Source organism: Hippoglossus hippoglossus, chromosome 22 (assembly GCF_009819705.1).
Source record: "Hippoglossus hippoglossus isolate fHipHip1 chromosome 22, fHipHip1.pri, whole genome shotgun sequence".
Lineage (NCBI taxonomy): Eukaryota > Metazoa > Chordata > Actinopteri > Pleuronectiformes > Pleuronectidae > Hippoglossus > Hippoglossus hippoglossus.
In genome coordinates, this window is record NC_047172.1 from 24,692,697 (window position 1) to 24,713,434 (window position 20,738).

Genomic DNA, 20,738 nt, shown 5'->3' on the forward strand with positions numbered 1-20,738 from the left:
CAGAGCTCTAAAAGCACTCAACATTTTCTGCATGTGACTGCATTAACACTAATGGAATGCATCCCTCACTTGATGAAGCAGGAGTTAAAAATGATCCATGCATTAAGTGGATAGAGAGGACACAATGAAAAGAGGCAACATAACGAAGAAAGGAAACAGCACATGGAAAAAGAGGAGAAGTCAGAAGAGATGAAAAAGACAAAGCAAAGAAGATGAGTGGTTGGGGCAACAGAAATGTCTTAAAATGTCTTCTTTGCTCTAGAGTGCTGGACAATCAACAAGTATGTGCAAGAAGAAGGCACTTGAGTGGATTCTGCCTAATGGTGTGTGTGTGTGTGTGTGTGTGTGTGTGTGTGTGTGTGTGTGTGTGTGTGTGTGTGTGTGTGTGTGTGTGTGTGTGTGTGTGCGTCTAAAAACCGGGGACATAAATGACAAAGATGGCCTACATTGATGGAAGTGCTTTCATGTCAGCTAAAGAGGAAGACAGAGGGAGGGAGAAAAATACACCTTACACACATTCTCACACTGGAATACTATTACGCTGATGAGTGCATACAATTCCAACATGATGGATATTTCCCCCCCTGAAGCCACCTTCTAAAGCTGTTTGTCCTCTTATAGCCTTTATCGTGTTGTGCTGCATAAATCCATGAACACAGTTTAATGACTTTAGTGTCTCATTTGTTGACCTGCACACCACTTACAATCATCAAGATAATCAACCTTGCTATTTCGTCCATACCATGATTTGCATTACATAGCATTTTGCTGCATCAATCCACATCCACACAATCAATTTATAACACTAGTAAATCTGATCTACTAATTCCTCAGACTGCTCCATACAGTCCATTAACCCATTGTATATTTGGCCACTTGATTCTTTTGTTATTACCCAGGGATTAATCACAAGTAAAGGAGGGTAGAGCTGGTAGCTCATGGAGAGCGTTACCTTCGACCTTTGCTCCTACTTCACTATGACAATCTGGTCCAATGCCTGAATCTGAATAGCCATAATTCAGTCAAAAAACCAGAGCAATTATGCCAAGCTACTGCATGCAGTAACTAACAGCTAACATACTGGTACAGGTTAACTCACAAGTTACTCATATTTACTTACTAATATTCAGACCAAACTACACAACACAACTGTTTGTCAACATGATCCAGTGCGACATATACAATGCCACTGTTATGTTGCACAAATCAAACTGACATCTCTACTCTTAAATTAGGGTTAGACCTTGATTGTCATGATTAAAAATAATAACCATTTGTCTCAAGTTGGGAATGGCTACAATCACAAATAAAAGAAGATAACCTTCTGCAAATTTTCAAGCTCTAAAACATCATATTATTGATTTTAGGACTTGAACGCAAATGCATCTCATTTGTGGGCATTTGCTGAAACGCCTGTAATCCAGCCCAAGATTTCCATCTCCTCTGAGACAGATCAGGCCAATCACAACCATTTATCTAAAATGGGGCAGGTTTGATTTGATGACTGACAGGGGAGCCTCGCTGAGGCATTCTATTGAACAACAGAGATGGTTGATGTGGACAGGTCGGATGAATCTGCTAATTGGATGGTATATTTTCTCTAAAAGAAGAAAAATCAAATGCACTGAAATTGTTTGTTGATACACTACATCAGATGTTTCATTGCTGTAATTAGTTGTAGGTCTGTCCAATTGCATCCAGAAGCATCTTGGTCTGCGACTGTTGATAACACCCCCCTGAAAATTAACTGAAAGGATCCATTTGTACATATAAATGGATGTAATGATGCCAGGTCAGAACTGATAGATCTGTTGAATTTCTTGAGAGGACAATCTATGACATGAACAAATTTTGCCTCTAAGTATCACAGATAATACAAATGCTAATATGCAACCAGTCACATATTATTAATAACCATAACAAAATTGCGTTTTGGTCAACATCAAAAGACAATAAAATGTAATTTGAAAGAAAAACGGTTTTATTTTTATTGTTCTGCCAATTTCATAAAACATCACCGTTTGATGTGCCCTACATCATCACAAATTAAATAAAAAAAGTTTAATTTATAACAGAAGTTTTCCTCAATGTCAATACGGGCTGAGGTGGTGAATAGAGAGCGTATGGAGAAAATCAGGAGGACCAAGGGAGAAATTAAAGAGCAGTAAGCAGTGGAGACAAAGCAGACAGGAAATTAAGAAAAAAAGTCAAATCACTGAGCTGTGAGGAAAATGAAGGAACTACACATGAAATCACAATGCCCACACACACACGCACACACACAGTATTCAGTAAATGTTGCTTATTTTACTATGTGGGGCAGTAAAATATCAAAGTGGGGGCAAAATGTCAACTCTGAATTATGTCATAGGAGGATGGACATGAAATGTGCTGATCATTTTCCTGCTCATCAGAGGAGGTATATGATTTTGATGTGAGGAATTTATATTTTAATCATAGCACCAGCCACAGTAGAAACTTCACTTTTAGCCCCAAAGCTTTAATTCAATATGAATCATTTCGGGATTGTCCCAGTTTACCACTTAGCCCTACCACTTGGCCCTACTCCTTCGTTTTGATCGTGGCCGTGGAGTATTGTTGTCCCATTTCTCTATGTAATCTAGGGGTACAGGCCATCTAGCCTCTCAATCACCGTAGTGTATTCAGGACCACCCTTACAACAAAGGGTTGGTGGAAATTCTCGAACGCGTTACGAACGGAGGAAGCAAATCAACCGCTGCGGGTAAAATGCTCATATCTTAGTTTAATCCAGTAGCAAATGAAAATGTAATTGAATCGCTGTGAGAAGCATTTCAGGAAAATCGCTATTCATAACGTCAAAACAAGCATGTAAACAGTCTGAGTGAGACAAAACAATTCATGTGCAATAAAATAGATACAAATATTTTTTAATGATATGATTAAAAAGAGCTTGTTTCATCAAAAGAAAAACTTAATAATATCTCATATCAGAGCAAAGTTGATCTTCAACTCTATCAGGGTTTAGTTGAGGGAAGATAGGGCTTAGACACTCATAATGGTGAAGGTACATAGACACACTTTATAGGTCTATAGCATAATGTGAGTGAAAATGTATTTGTGTTTTTGGTGTCTGATGGTGTTGACACAAAATAAGTGATGGCAAAGCAAAAAGCACATTTTGTTAAAAAAGAGAAATGTTGGGAGTTTGTATCAAAGCATACCTCAGTAGGGTAGTAGATGGTAGTAGATGGTAGACATGCCTTTTACTGGCATGTCTAATTTTCCAAACATATCCATTTCCTTTTCAGAAATACCAAAGAAGACATGAGGAGTTATTCGTGCACTGGCCCCTGCCCAGTTCTGCCTTGCCCTGCCCATCATGTTAGAGGGGGTGGCACATTGTAGCAGACTGTTGTGTAGTGCTTTTGTCAGCTTCAACATGTTGCATAAGAGAGGTATAAATAAACTCGCTCTTGAGAACAGATGGCGTTGTGGAACCCCTGTGGGTAAAGGGATACTGAGACACACAAACAAGTTTATTTTGCTGGTGGATTCTAAAAACAATCTTATCTAGAAAAACTTAGGAACTCCAATCCTAGTCATAAACACTTATGTTGTAATAATGTTTAGTGTCGATGTCTGGTCCACTTTGTGCTGGAAATATTTGCACAACATGGGCATTGACAGGCTGCTGTAACAGCCTCCACTCATCAGATGCTTAACTTTGCTCCAAGGATTTACTCCTATTCAGCCACAGGAACATTAATGTGGTCCACACTGATGGCTGATAAGGTCTGGCCCACAATTGGCTTTCCAGTTAATCCAATGTGTGTGGAGCAGCTGTGGATGTCAATCAAGACAAGGCTCCTTTTCCAGTGATTGTTTTACGGATGCTTTATGGGTCAATGTTCATCACAAAGAAGAACAGTTGAAATGGTGAAGTAGGTGTGGGGCCACTATGCCACTTTACAGCACAGCTCAGCTTTGCTGTTGATGGTTTGGTCCTTAACCATCAAAAACAGCCTCAAACTCAAAGGACACTAAAGGATGTGGATAGAAATGTGTTTGTAGTTGAGGTCTATGTTAAAAACTCCAAACCTTACCACAAATTATTTACTTGGTCATGTAATTGAGGAATTCATCCAAGTCATTGCATGTATCTTACACCTGATGGAGCCTGGTGCAGCTAGTTTCTTTGATACCTTAAATGAACTTGTCGATACATTCATGCATTTATTTACACCCACAATTGACGTTAAATTTAATATTTAATAGTACTATGTTTGTTATTAATGATGTTTAATTGTACAAACAGAAAAAAAAACTTTAAAGTTTGTTTCTTAATAATATTTCTCCTCTAAAGTCTGTGACGCTAGATAATTTTTTTAATCATTTTCAATGGCATTGTTTTTCAAAGTTGGCAAGAATACCTCCATCATATGATTTCAACATTAGATGTAGTCTTGTCCAATTTTCTATTATTATTGCTGCTTTTTTGTTAAATTATTTTGTAGAGTCTGATTTGCTTTATGAATCTCTGTAAAATACTGTCTAATATATGTGAACATAATCTTTTAAATAAATACTGCATTCACGTTCATGTTAGTGTGTTAGATCATACCTCAGAGTTTGTGACAGGCACAGAGCTGATGCCAGCATTGACTGCGGTCCAAGAGCGAGCAGTAAGGACGCAGGCAAAAAGCGGGTACAGATCTCCAGCTCCCAGTCTGCGGCTGTAACGCTCCACCTTGGACATGTCGCTGTTAATCAGAGCCTGCCACAGCCGACAGTAGTCCAACCTGAAGTCTGGTTTCAGGATCTGGAAAGAGGGGAGGATGGATGAGTTGCTGTTTTTTCTAATTAGAATTGTATCTACTTTACTAATAATAATCATTGGTACTTTAAGCTGTAAACAACAAAGTATTTAGAGTATTTCTATCTGTTTATGATTGCATTATCTTTTCTGCTGTATTTTCCATTCAAGTTTCTAAGCATCTGAGCTAACACGTTTACTTGTGGCTATGAGAATGAACACAACTGGTGATGTTTGCTGATGGCAAACCTGCAGGGTTTTTCTTCTTGTCTGTGCACTAGTCACTCTTGTTGGTTGGTCATAGCTCCTGCACAGTGGCGGTTGGTAGGATTTTTGTTAAAGTCACACCCTCCTGATCAGTGGCTAATATGTCTTTTGCTGCCTTTATTGCCATGCTCCCATTGGCAGTTCCACCAGGATATAAACCACGACATTAGCAGGACCCATCCATAAAAGCATTGCCCTATAGCCCCTCCTGTGGTCAGATAGTAGAGTAACCTGCCTGTCTTTGTTACTTAAAGTATTTCCATTTTAATTATGTTGTGAGTTTACATTTTATTTGTCATAAATTCAACATCTTAGGGTACGTTTCTGCTTTCGATATGTTGACAACAAAGAACATTAACAATCATTATGATAAAAACTGTTTTAATAAAGTATAACTATATATATTAATAAGCATTAATTTCTTCATTATGCATGTGTCAATATTAACATTTACATTATATTCAAATGTGCTGCTTTGCTGCTTTGTTTTTACACACAATTCATCTACCAGCTCAGAATCCTGTGCCACTTCCAACACATACACAACGTGTAGTTCCCTACTGCTAATATTACAGGAAATGTATGTGTGTAAGTGTGTGTGTATGCGTGTGTGTGTGTGTGTGTGTGTGTGTGTGTGTGTGTGTGTGTGTGTGTGTGTGTGTGTGTGTGTGTGTGTGTGTGTGTTTCTATTTGAAGAGTGGATTAAAATTCTACTCCAAAATGACAGCTGAAATTTGAAGTCATTAGGGAATAAATTGGTGCCATTATGGTCGAAGGGAGATCGTTGTGTGTGTGCGTATTTTGTCTGTATTGTGTGTCTCAAAGATTATTTATCACTACATTCTCTTCATTAATACAGGAACAAGCAATAAACAAACTCATGTCAGACCTGTGGGTGTTTGTAAAAGCAAGTGTGTTGACAATCAAAAAGCATATGTGTGTGGGTGAGTGTGTGTGTGTGTGTGTGTGTGTGTGTGTGTGTGTGTGTGTGTGTGTGTGTGTGTGTGTGTGTGTGTGTACACAACATGAGAGCACACATACAGTATGTGCCATTATAATTAAGGCTGTGGTGAACCAATCCAAACACAGCACACTGCACTCTGCTAAGAACAACATCAAATGGGCTGTTTATCAAAAAGCTTTTATTCTGCTGCAGCGCTAATAAAAGTGTGTGTCTGCCTGTGAGCGTGTGTGTGCTGTTCATTTTTTTCATGTGCATCTCCACTGTTTGTTTGCAGTTCAACCTATACACTCAAGGCCTCAGGCAGCAGCATGAAAAATGGATTGCAATATTCGAACAAATTGTATTTTCTTTATGTCTGGGCAGCCTGGAGATCTCCCACCTGATAAAGGCCGTGATCAAGCAGGACAATCTCTGTCTTCTTGTTCTGGGGACACTTTCGGACCAACACGTTGCCTGGATGCGGGTCACAGTGAACAAAGCCGTGGACGAAGATCATCTCACTGTACATCTTACCCAGGCTCTCTGAGATCTGTAGGTCATAAAGTGAAAAAGTGGAACATTAAGTCCAAAGAGACATATTCTGCACAGAGGCTGTACGCCTTCACTAGCCAATCAAGTTGCAGTTTACATATCTGTCCCAACTCATGTCATTATTAAATAAAAGGTATAAATTGCATTTTGAGTTATGGCCAACATTGTGTGTTCTGAAGTGACAGTGACCTTTGACCATCAAAATGTAGTCACACAAGTCAACGTTTCATCCAAATTTGAAGAAAGTTTCTGGAGGCGTTTAGGGGACACTGTGCTTATGAGGGGTCACAGTGACCATGGCCTTCGACCAAATTCTAATCAGTTCATCCTTGAGTCTAAGTTAATATCTGTAACAGATGCAATGACATTCCCTCCAGACATTGCTGGTAAATCATTTTCACAAAACGTGAGGTCATAGTGACCTTGCCCTGTGACCTTGGACCATCAAAATCAATTCAGTTTAATCTCATCAGTTCAATGAATGTTTGGTCTAAATTACAAGAAATTCCCTCACAGCATTTAACAGACATTAAGTTCATAAGGTTGGGTTGAACGGACAGATGGATGCGCAACCAGAAATATATGTTTCTGTCGACAGCTGTGGTGGATGTGGAGACATAAAAGATGGATCAATAAAAAAAATTGCATGAAATAAATGAACAGCTGGTACTGTACTTTTAGTAAGTGTAAACAGATTGGATTAACATCATTATTGTTATAATCATTTCTGAAAACTGTTTTTTAAGCGTGTTATTCAGCTCCCATCCATCCCAACAAACAGGCTTGATATTTTAAAGAAATGTCAATACAGATTGACCTATATTTTTTTTGTTTTTGAATAGACAGTGGTTCAAAATATTTCAAAACATCTGATGTCAAGGTTGAGAACATATTGACAATAAATGCTGTCACCATTTATTCAATATCACAAAAGTTTGATCATGAGAAAACTAGAAACAAATACATTACAATTCAATGTAAAAGTTTAGTGTACGAATAAAGTACTTTTAGTGCTTTTACATTGACCTATTGTACACCATATTAACCTATCAGTAATACTGGGAAGGATTTTTTGTTAAAAGTGGTGGAAACTTGTGAGCTATGCAGAACGGAAAGTCACACTAAAGCATCTAAGAAGAAATATGAGGAAATTAAGTATTTTAAATTGAGCGTCATAAATGGAAATATCAAAATTCCCCCCCTAACACAAATCTTATTATGAAAACAAATCAGACTCAGCTGTTGTCAGTCAGTGAGGCAGCAGAGGCACCAAACTGCAACTTACAGATCCAGGATTCATATGTGTGGTTGGTGCTGAGGGCGGCAGTTCCAACGAGAGTTTAACCGTCTCTTTTCTTTGCAGAGTCAACAAATAAAAACAACAGGTTTTTTTTCTTATTTACATTCCAAGAAGTCTACTGACAATTATTCTGTCCACTGAACATGTCAGTACCATTGATAGTATTTCTGACAGTGGAAGCTCTGCTGAGGATTCAGTGGCTGGCACCCGCTGCTGTCTTTTCACAAACTTGGCTGTTTCCTCATTGATCTTTCATTAAAAAGAATCTACGTGTCAATGCCTACCCTCCACCAAACCTTACTATGGTACAACTACAGGAGGGGGGTGGCATGAGACACACTATGCAAAGTGTAACACAAAACACAACTGCTGGATGGAGGTTGGAGTCAGTTTGGATTGAGTCTGGGAAAAATAGAGAGAGAAGGAGAGAGAAAGGGAAAGTAGGAAGTAGGAAGTAGAAGGAAAGAGAGGACGAAACTAAGGGACATTACAATACTATACTGGGGATTTCATGGTTGAACTGGTTGAAACATTTTTTTGTTGTAAATGTCTATTCGGTAAATATATACATCTTCCTCTTTCTCACATGACTCAAATGTCAAAATGATGGTTTTATAATTTTCCAGCTATAGACTTAGTCAGAAGACTAAGAGTGCCTGTCCCTTCCTCCTTCGACACTAATGTTGAAAAACGAGGTCAAACAACGTATTTTCTCCTGTCAAAATGAAATTAAACCACAATATTTCTCTGTAACCAGACATATTAAACAAAGTTAAATTTAGGTGGTTCCCCCTTACATGGTGAAGAAATCTTGACAGTAATGCGAAGCGAAGATGTGCATTTTACATATTTTCCTGTGCGCATAATCTGTATCAGCTTCTTTCTTCTCTAGTAATAATGGCTATGATTCTGTGACTCCTTCGGTGACTCCTTCATGATCTTTTTATTAGAAAGCCACAAAACAGTGGTCAAGAGAGAGAGCAAATCCTCACAACAACTGAATATAGAAAAAAGCTTGTCGACCTGCTCTGACCAGTTGGACACAGACCACACAAGACATCATCAGCACACTGCAGGAACAGAGGTGGGGGACTCGAGGCAGTCTCAGACATGAGATTTACTCCATTAATGTTTATAAATGACTTTGACTTGGTATTTATTTGAGACAGACTTTACTTCTTCATCTAATATTAAACATTTGTTCTAGAATTAATGGTTTTATTGCTCGGTTATATTATCGAGTGTCACATTACTTATTTATCTTTGACAGCTATCACAAATTTTTACTAAATGATGGATATGAAAAATAAGTAACTTTCCTAACATAAATCAGTGTAGTATCAGTGTCCTGTAGTCACACAGGTGCAAAATCTGGTTACAAAATGAGTCATTACAGCAAGATTGCATTTTCCTTTTTGTTAATTTTAGCGTAGCTGAACACTGGAAATAGGTTAGACTATGTATATACAGTCCATCTCTCACACACACACACACACACACACACACACACACACACACACACACACACACACACACACACACACACACACACACACACACACACACACACACACACACACACGTTTAGCAAGAAAGCAGAGAGCTGACAAATTATCTCACAGAGGAATGGGTAGACACTAATGACCATTAATTAGTGCTCATCAGATTGTCACTGGAGAGGAGCGATGTACACACACACACACACACACACACACACACACACACACACACACACACACACACACACACGTACGATGATCATGATTTAACTGCTGGATTGTGAACACAGGGATGAGTGAGATGCACTGTTTCCAACTTTACCATTTGGCCTGCAATATCCTGTTTTGTCTCCCTCACAAAACGTCTGAGGCTGTCTCATCTTCAGTTATACAAGCTGTTTCTCATCTGGGTCTGGAAACTTTGTTTTAGCACAAACTTATTTTGTCCAAAGCGATGTGACGCAGCATTTGGCAATATTTAAGGTCAGGCACACATCATTTTGTTTAAATGAAATACTGAGCACAAAAATGAACAAACGTATCTTTTCGATTGTTTGTGAAAATATGTGACATGTTTTTAGATCTGCAACGGATCTATTCCAAGGGACAGAAACACTTGATCCCGAACACTGCAGTCCTACTCTGAATGTCTTACTTACGGGCTCCCTAAACTTTTAACTCATACACACGCATAATGGCCCACTAACAAAAACAGATGGAAATATCAGTGTTCAGCACTCTTCCTTAATTGTGTGAAGAGATTGATGCTACAAAAATCATTACAGAGCATAACTCCAATGTACTTACTTTGATTTACACTAAGAGCCAAAGGTTTAAGCTCTCAAAATTGTTTTTTATTTTAGGTTTCTTTTTGCTATAGAGTTGAGAAATTAAGTATTCAGGGAACATCTGTTTTTTTCTGAAAACCCCAGATTGCAGGAGGTTGTTACAAACAATGCTCAGGTTTTAAAATACTTTTTAGAGAATAACTTAGGTCTTAATGGAGCAATAAAAAACAGCTGTACAACTATTTAGAAATTGTACATAACACAGTAAATGTTTTTATGAAGATTTGTTTAATCCTCACGTGTGTGATATGAAATGCAAAATTGATCATTGAAAGTATCTAACAAAAATCTGTGCCATTGTCATGTATCACTTGTCTTCATCCTTGTATTTCGCCTTCACCTCAGCTCTGAGGTCTTAAAGGGACGATTTTGCGTAAAATACATTTTCTGGGCTTTTACTATCCGTAATTTCTTGAAGGGGGTCAGTAGGGACCCTCAAAGTATGAAAACAGTCACTCCGCGGACTTTTTCACTCAGTCCATTCGAAGAAATATGTTATCAAAACATCTTGGTTCGTACTTCCTATCCGTATGATGTCATTCGGGATCGCACTCGTCTCTCAGCCCCACCCAGCTGGTACCAGTCCAGCCTCCGAACCCACCACCCCCGCTCCCCGTCACCTCCACCACCTCCACCCCCTCCACACCAAACGCGAAACCAAGCAGACATGTTGCTGAGCCAGCAGCTTGTTAGCCACCACAGGCTAGCCACAACAAACAACACTGAAGAAACACTGCAGCGTGGAGGGATGCAAGGAAGAGAATGTGTCCGTGCACCTTCCTCCTCAGAACGTTGCTGTTCGAGACCAGTGGTTACGCTTTATTTCTTCTGACGTGCCGTGTCGCTGTGCTCAGTACGGAGTAACGTAGAGGTTACTCGTTACCCGGGACTGAAACTCCGGTGTGAAACTCTGTACTGTAACTCGGGACGTTACTCCTATATTGGCCGACTGTCCTGCTAAAACTTGAACAAACATGAGGACGGTGTAACTTCAAGTTCAGAAACATCCTGTTGTAACCAACTGTAAATATGTGGCTGATCTTCTATAGCTGCAAACATAACAACGTGACTTTCAGCTCTGTTTACCATCGTAAATGTGCCAGAATGAGACCGATGATAGGCCCGGTCGCGTGTCACTCAAAGTGCAGTCAGCCAATCAGAGGGGCTCAAGAGGCAGGCGAAAGCAGCCTGTTCAGTCTGCAGCTCCAGAGAGAGGCAGAAGAGAGGACATGGAAATATACATTGCAGTAGGTTTTTCGACTTTAAACCACTGATATATCATCTTAGGGGTACCAATACCTCAAATTAAATCCCAGAAAGGTGTAAAATATGGGCCCTTTACTCCATTTGTCTACAGTCCAAAAACCACTACTTATTATGTACTTCATACTGGGCCTGGATTTGTTGCTCCAATCGGTTCTCTCCGTTATCCTGTAGATACCCACCCTCTTCTAGCCAGTCTAATGTGATTTCTAACACTCCAGGTCAACTACAGTGAAAGCAGTGACATTTGCTTATCATTGTGACATTGGCAGTCCAACAGTCGTAAGAAAGTTGGTATATTGGCAAATTCATTGAGATAAGATGAGAAATTCCATCCAGCCTGAAATATGTCAAAAGTCTTCACTGAAACACTAGCAACAATGTGATTAATGATTAAAATCCATTCAGTGTTTACAGCCATAGGGAGAAGGGAAATAAATGGAGCAAAGCATCAGCCTGTTCTGGTTACATCAAGGGGCCAAGTTCAGAGGAAGTCTGGGCCATTGTCCATCTTGTGATTCCACACACAGACACATGGACCAGCATGCACCACTGCCACCTAATTATTCTATCTATCCTGTCACTCTGTGTTTCAACATATCTCCCCTGCTGATTCTGAATGATTATTGTGAATGCTGGGATTATTAAATGGAAATAAGTAATAATTTGTTTGTGGTGAGAGTTTTGTTGTTTTGTTTGTTTCACCATTGTGCTCTAGACACAGATGCATTCCACGACCGGTGCAGTTTCCGTGAACATATTTCTACATTAAAAACAAATTTCTGATTCATAAGGTCCCTGTGACCTTTGACCACTGAAATGTAATCACTGAATCTTTGAGTCCAAGGGAAATCTGATCAAAAGTTGAAGAAATTCCCTCAAGCAGTGTTGAGATATCACATTCAAGAGGCCAAAAACATGTATTTTGAGGGCACAGTGACCTTGACCTTTGAGCACCGAAATCCACTCAGTCAAGTCCAAGCGAATGTACAAGATGTAATGAAATTCCGTACGGGCAGTCCTATCACATTCCAAGGACGTGAGGTAAAAAAAAACATAAACATAGTTTGTGAGGCCTTTGTGTCCTTGACCTTTGACATTTGTCTACCAAGATCAAGGGAATTAATCCTCGAGTCCAAGTGAATGTTTGTGCCAAATATGATATGAAGGATTTCTTGAGATGGTAAAGAGATATCACCTTCACAAGACAAACCATTTGCTTTGTGAGGCCACCGTGACCTTACCTATGAACTATCCCTTTAACCACCACCAAAATCTAGTCAGTTCATCCTTGAGTCCAAGTGAATATTTGTACCAAACTTGAAGAAATTCCCTCAAGGCATTCTTGAGATATCCTGTTCACGAGAATGGGACAAACGGACGAACAGACAGACAACCGGAAACATAATGCCGCCAGCCACTGGCTGTGAGCAGCGCAAAGGCATATAGACGAAGTTTTACAAAAATGTTTTTTTGTTTGTTAGAGGAACAGTTGGTGCAGCAATCAAAGGTGTAGTGCAATTTAGTGCAACACATTTAGCAAATAGATTATGACAAACAGAAACCATATGCTCAAGGTGAGGTGAAAAATGGCTGCAGATGAGTGTGTGGAGCTATGAGATTTTATTTTCTTTGAATTAACACAAGAAACAAACACGGAGTATTCACTGTTACCAAGCTGTCCATCATGTTAATACATTCATGATTATTCATTTGCTTCCATTAAACTTTGATTGTTGCTCTTTTGATATAATTTAATTGTCATCTTGTTGGACCCTCTACTGCAACCTATGACTGCAACAGATGGTGCCTAACTGAAGAATGAGCCACCTACAGCTAATTATTATTTCATGAATCAACTTGTTACATTTGCATAAGAGTAGTGGATGATAACAAACACAATAATTTCTTCTTTTTTTGTTGTTGATTTACTGAAAATATGGTTCAAATTAACGACACATTTGGATGGAAACTCGACTATGGACAGAGGACTGATGCTGCTGCTCTGTTGACATCCAGCAATGTGTATGTCTGTGTGTCTAACAATCCGTATTTCCGGTCAATAATCTATTTGTTTGCTTAACCTGTGCACATACACGCTGCCTTACAGGTAGAAGGCAGAGCAGCAGGCAGTACCTCATTGACGTTGATGCCGTGTTTCTTCATGTAGTCTTTGTCGTTGACCTGGCCGCCCTCAGCAAAGTCCATGGTCAGGATCCTCTTTGTTGACAGATCCCAGTGGATCATGGGAACCTTTGGATAGAAAGGTAGGGAGGAGGGGGAGATGTTTTTCAAACTATTTCTTTTAATTTTGATAAATTGTATTTGTGAGATGGTGAGAACAGAAAGTAACATACAAGATAGATAAGACACAAAGATATATGTACATGATGAAAGGACATACAGACAGAACATAATGCAGTTAAAGGGGTGGTTCACAGAAAAATAATCATTATCTACTGGGGGTGGGTGAAGTGTTTGAGTCCACAAAACACTTTAGGAGTCTCAGGGGTAAACAGTGTTGCAGCCAAAGTGACCCCTTCTACAGACGTAATGAAACAGAAAAAAAATATAACATGCCTCCTTACTGCTCGTGTGGTGTCATCCAAGTTTCCGCAAGCCCCAATATTCATATTCTACTCAAAACAAGGTCATTTACACCATGTTTTAAGCCTAAAAGTATACTACAGGAAGTGGCGATGCTAGCGGACGTAGCCACAGGAATGCGCACCCAGCACGTGCCCTTTGGCGATAGTGTGCGCGCCTCCGGGGAGGATATCAGAGGACATTTAGGCTTAAAACACAATGTAAATGTAACAACGTTTTGAATCGAATTTGAATGTTGGGGCTTATGAACACTTGGATGACACCACACAAGCAGTATGGAGGCATGTTATGTTTTTTCTGTTGTTTTATTACATCTGAAGAAGAGGTTACCAATTATTTCAATTGTATTGGATTCACGCTTTTTACTCCTGAGACTCCAGAAGTGTTGTGTGGACTCAAACACTTTACCCACCCCTCCATCGGCAAAGTGGTGAGTAGATGTGCGAATTTCATTTTTCGCTGAAATATCCCTTTAAAGTGATCTGTATGATAATGTAATGATGAAATAGGGGTTTCTGGAGTAGAGATGAAATAGGGTGTGTGTGTGTCCGTGTGTGCTATTACAACATTATCGCTATTACCGTTATTGTATATATTTTACCAAAACAACAAGTAAACAAAAAAATGTATAAACGCTTTAATAGAGTATAATATAATATAACATATAACAATAATATATGATATAATCAAAAACATCATAATAATTAATAGTTGCTAGTCAATAATTAAATTTCCTTTTTTTATTACACACATTGGTTAAGATATGTTTCATTTTTGATGCACATCAATGATGGTAAAACTACAGGGTTGATCAAGCTCACTAATCTCTATCAAAGGTTCAATAGCAAAGAGTAGGCTAATGCACAAACTTTCCGGTGGCTATTTCATGAAATAGCAAATATATGTAATATATTTTGAAAAAGCTTAATATCAGAAGCATGTGATATTAAAGCCCCTACAAGGAACTTTTAACTGGTTATGAAACGGTATTATTTCAATATTGATGCCTCTTTATGACCTACAACAGCAAATGAGACAATCAGGGAGAAAATGGACTTTTACAATAAACTTTTCACATTAAATTTCTTAATGTCTATGGTCCGGGTCGGATTACCTGCGAGGTCAGAGCAATGATTTTCGACAGTCAGGCTGGAAAAGCCTATGTTTAGCAAGCTGGGCTACGTGCTAGGCTAACCCATACAGACGAGCGCTCCTTAGTCTGTTCCTCGCAAACTCTGTGTCTCTTACAAAAAAGATGGATGAGATCAGAATGAGAATTAAGTTACATTGTCTCATCGCTATGCATCCTGCAAACAGTTGTGTGTAATGTGTGGTTTGATACTCAGACCAACGTTAAGCCCCTATACTGCTTCTTTTGGTTTATTGGCGGGTGGCAACCAACGTCAAGGTGCTTTACTGCCATCCACTGTGTTTCAATATCCTACTTTTCTTTCACCATTCGATGACTGTATCTCTTATTATCCTTGATATTTGATAGCTTCTCCTTCTTCTTCGTTCGGTCTAGTGGCGGGTGGCAACCTACTGTATTGGAGTGTAAATCAGAGTTTTCTCATTCTCTAACATACTGTTTAAATAGAGGAGTCAGTGAAACATCCTCTATTTGGCAACAATTGCATAAACCTGTAGGATGTCTGTTTATTAAGTGCAGTGTATTATTGAGTCTGGTATGTCCTATCCTCAGCCTGTCTTTGGTGCTCTTTTTTGCTGTCCGCACTGTGCTCACTTCCTGCTGTACTGCATAAAGGTGTCTCCCTGAGCTATGTTATTAAAAAATATAACATTAATAATGATAACAATGAAATATTTATGTTTTCTTCAAATAGAAAGCCGGACTTAAGGCCTGTCAAAACTTTGGAAATTCAACAGTTTAATTAATTTTTTTATAAAAAAATTGAGTTTTACTGGGTGTACAAGAAGGCATTTGGACAATTTGTCTGTCATTGTGCCAAGTAATACGTCTCTCTCACATACCACTTATGGAGCTGAATAAAAAAAGCAACAAAAAAAAACTAAATAAGTTTTAACTGTCTGGATTTGAACGTGGAACAAAGAAAGGCAGCTGGAAAGAGAAATCTATGTCACATTCAGCAGAGCTAATAAAATTCTCAAAGAGACGTATTAAGAAAAAGCACACAAGGAAATTAAATGATAATGGACATAAAGTCCAACTCTGCCTAGTAAAGGAAGCATGATTTGTGTTGTTCTGCTAACCCTGCTATTACAATTCAGGATGAGCCGACAGGCGGTACAGAGGATCCTGTCATACACAGTCAAAAAGTATGACCTCTATTAACTGCACTGAGTAACTGCACTGAGTACAATTCTGAATAGTCAGGCCCTAAATTAAAACAGACTGTCTCAGATTATTACCCACTGTTTACTAGCATGTCTGCAGAGATAATGCCAAACAGGTCAAAAATAGAATGTCATGAACTCTAAAGGCTTTTCGATAGAAAAAGAAGCCTAGCAGAAAAAAACACATTCTGATAAGTTATTGTATGTGTTTACCTTGAGGAAGGGGTAGTGGGCCAGCATTCTGGCCACCCTCTCTGCATTGTGTCCCTCATTAAGGAAGTCCAGCTCCAGTGGCATGTTCTTCTTGGCCTCTTCCACCAACCACATGAAGGCAAAGTCAGGGAAGACCTTATGGACTGCCCTCAACAATACCTTCAAATTACAAAATATTAGAAGCAGTCATGCTGTCAAGTAAAAATAGAAGAGGCACTTTATTAGGAACATCACACTAATACTGGCATTGGTTCCACAACATGTTGGAAACTTTGCTCTAATGATTTTCTCCATGTTGAAATTACTGTATCACATTATTTCTGTAGATTAGTCAGTTGCACCTTCAAGCTCCCAATCTCCTGTTCTACCACATCCCAGAGGTTCTACGGGATTCATATCTGCTGACTGTGGAGGACACTAAACTTCCCTGAACTCGTCTTTATGAATTTTCTGCATTTCACTGATACATTATTTTTTGTATGAATAAGCTGGTGCAGGTATTCGTAATAAAGGGCTCAGTGAGTTCACAGTGCTATCCTGCTAACAGCTACCAGTTTATAACAGTATTACTGGCTAAGTCAAGTTCGAATACAGAAGCTGCTGTAAAAACAGCTCAACACTAGATAGTTGTAAACAGACCAAAAGGGTGTCTTTACATTTTAGTTTTTCAATTTTCTTTACCCACTTAATGTAATTTTGTACTGGGTTATGAGCAATGCCAAACATGGGTGACCTACACTCAATTGCATCCCACGTAGAGACCAAAAAAGGACTGAAGTTGCTGCTGCTGCTGCTTTGCTAAAGTGCAACTACTTTAAAATTTTAACTTTGAACATCTCAACCCATTAGGATGTCTATACTTCTTTTTTTATGATTTCATTTTTTTCTTGCTTTTGCGTAGAGCAACACGTATCAGCGGTTTAAGGTCAGTATATCACTAGTCTGTGTCTCAGAACTCTGAGCAGAGTGGCTCAGAACTCTGAGCCACAGAAACACTTCTTCACTTATTTCAAAGAGGTTTAACAGAAACGTCCTCACCTCCATCACCACTATGTCCTTGGAGCTTTGTCTCTGGACTTTGGGGTGTTGGACCTTGACAGCCACTGTCCTCCCATCATGAAGCACTGCCTTGTGGACCTGAGCTAAGGAGGCTGCACCCTGAGGCTTCTCCTCAAAGGAGACAAATAACTCGGACAGCTGCAGGACAGAGATAGGGATGGGGAAGAAAGGAGTGGGAGAGAGCAGAGGATAAATGAGGTACAGATAATGATAAAGAAGACAGGAGAAAAAGGGAGGCTTGGGAGTGGGAGAAGAATGTGATCATCAATCTGATCATCTCCATTTACAAGCTACTGTATAAATTACAACTGAAGGAGGCAGAACACATTTAAAGAAGAGATGTGTATATGTAGATATACAGTAAATTAGATTAATTCTCTTTTTTGCGTTGACAAAGTATAGATTTTTTATGTCATGGTGACAACACAACAAACCCAGGAGGAAGTAAATGCAATGTGCAATGACGTTATCCTGATGGTTGGTATTATGCTTGTGTTTGACACTATTGAACTGAAACCAAACTAAGACTGAGACCAAGAGGAGGCAGATAATGTGAGGTAGAGGACTGAAATAGAGTCACAACAATGATGGATGGAGAGATGAATGTTAACTGACAAGTGAATTCTCAAATACTGACTTTATTTACCTCAACTTCAGAGAGAAACAGAAAACAAGGTGTTTGTCTGAATCATATAATCTATAATCTGGTTAGAGTTGTCGCTGACACCTCTAGTCAGCTCCAGCCAATCAGAGGGCGGGATGGGGTGTAGGTGGTGAAAGTATATGTAGTGGTAAGGTGACCCCTGATATTTTTTACTCTGTACATGTCTGTAATCGGGGAAATCCACATGTGTCAAGGACAGGGTTAACTGCATCAGGCTCTGGTACAAAAAAACCAGAATGCCTGTTGGGTTCAGGCTTGGCTTGGTTGGTTTCCTCTTCGACTCGGGTCATGTTCTGTCTGTCCGTCATTTTCAATAGTGATTAAACATAATTTGGGGACCAATTGGGAGGTTTCTCCTCCATGGTGAAAGATGGTGTACTGTATTAATCTCCCTAGTTAACAGCCATTTTATTACTGACAGCAAAGGATATTGTAAATGTGGCGTCTCTTTTTACACATCAAAATAGAGCCACTTTTGTAATTTAACAGCATTGGTGCAGTAAGATTATTTTCCCCTTTTTATATATTTTTATAATTTTCTGGGGCATTGTCAATACATAGTGTGAAGTGAAAAATCAATGACAATATGCTTTAAAACAAACTAGAGAGGTCAAAGAGCAATTTTATTTAATTTATCTGTTTTGCCTTGTTAGAGGTATGCTCTCTACTGAGTGCCATTCTAGTTTTATCTGTTGCAAATCGGTAAGATTTGAGGAGTGAAAAACTCAAATGTCTTCCTTAGTGGAAGGAGACTTTTTTTCCAGTGTGACCTCTCCGTTGAATGCAATCTGGGTAGGCAGCAGTCAGATAGCAGTAAAGCAATTTTGGTGACAGAGGAGGAGGTTAAGGCGGTTTCAAAGATCATTAAGCTGAGAGAGGCTGAGGCTCCCGATGGGATCAAAGGAGTAATTTTAAGTGTCAGGATCAATGGAGTCCTGTGTTGATGTGTCATTACATACAAGCTCAACACCACGAAGAACATCTCTTACAGCATCTGAACACCAATTAAATGGTAAATCGAGCAATACTTTTTTATTTTCTTATACTACTATCAAGTTTGGTTTGTGTAAAAAGCATGGTGTTCATCTGTGCCATGGAACACATAATTAAACCACACTGTTGCACTGGGTTACATGTTCCTTTAGGACCATTACACATGCACAGTAGCTGATTTTGAACAAGTCCCATGTATGCTCACAAACTGCCAGAAATACTCACTATAGAGCACCAAATGTGGATTGATGAAAATAGTTCCCAACAAATACTCATTAATAAAATACAGCAGACAGTTGCTTTAGGATTTTAAATAACATTTTATTTATGACTTTTATAGCCACCTCTGGTGGACTTTTAGGCTTGTGTGGTTTCATCCAAGTATCTGCAAGCCCCGACATTCATATTCGACTCGAAACGAGGTCATTTCCACCGTGTTTTCGCCTAAAAGTCCACCAGAAGTGGCTAAGCTAGCAGACGTTAGCATTTCTGATGGCCCTTGAATGCACCTCGTCGGAAGATATCAGCGGACATTAATGCTTTAAAACATGTTGGAAATGACCTTGTTTCGAGTCGAATATGAATGTCGGGGCTTGTGGACACTCGGATGACACCACAGGAGCAGTAAGGAGGCATGTTCTTTTTTTTTCTGCTGTTTTGTAACGTCTGAAGAAAAGTCCCCAATATCTTCAGTTTACCCCTGAAACTCCAGCAGTGTTTTGTGGACTCAAACACTTCACCCACCCTCCATCGGCATAGTGGTGAGTAGATAATGAGTGAATTTTCATTTTTTCGGTGAACTATCTCTTTAAGGTTGCTTGATTTATTCTTTAAAAAGTCTCTCATTTCTTAAACTGAACAGGAGGCTTGCAGGAAACTGTAGTGATCACAATATAATCTGCTGATAAATTTGCTTAATTCAGGAGGAAGTAATAACAGAGGGCAGACCAATGAGTTATTTCTGTGGATTAAGAGTAATTTCCTTGAACACAATATTAGCAAATTAATGAAATGGTAATTGACTTTGGGGCCAGCCAAAACAAACCCATGACATTGTATATACAGTGAGAGTTACAACAACAGTATACTTGGGAACAGTGGGAAACGAATAACAAATAACAAGGACCACTAAAGTCACTTCTTTAATACGATCAGTTGTGATAGTGACTGTTGTTGTACAGAGATGGGCGCAGATGCCGTTTCTGTTTTGCCTCTTGATATAATCTCCCCCACGCCCTTTTTACAAATCTCTAAAACACTGCTTAACATTTAGCATCTCGTAGTGTGCCCCTTGAGCAGAGGTAGTCCCTCATTAGCTTCCACTTAGCCCTGTGGACACAGAACACGCACACACATTAATTAGTGTGTGGGTTTGAAGGTTAAAGAGGCTTCCCAAGGGACCTGGAGTCATTACAAGAG

At 39.2% G+C, this 20,738-nt stretch overlaps 1 protein-coding gene across 2 annotated transcripts in view; it reads right to left on the bottom strand.

The window, feature by feature from the left end:
- Positions 1-20,738, bottom strand: part of adck1 (aarF domain containing kinase 1) — a 75,777-nt gene that overhangs the window by 10,426 nt on the left and 44,613 nt on the right. For both annotated transcript variants that reach the window (XM_034575862.1, XM_034575863.1), the window contains exons 5-9: positions 17,642-17,800; positions 16,604-16,762; positions 13,604-13,720; positions 6,406-6,555; positions 4,604-4,801 (exon numbers count right to left, since the gene is read on the bottom strand). In XM_034575862.1, the coding sequence (XP_034431753.1) occupies positions 4,604-4,801; positions 6,406-6,555; positions 13,604-13,720; positions 16,604-16,762; positions 17,642-17,800 (783 nt within the window). The remainder of the gene's footprint in view (positions 1-4,603; positions 4,802-6,405; positions 6,556-13,603; positions 13,721-16,603; positions 16,763-17,641; positions 17,801-20,738) is intronic.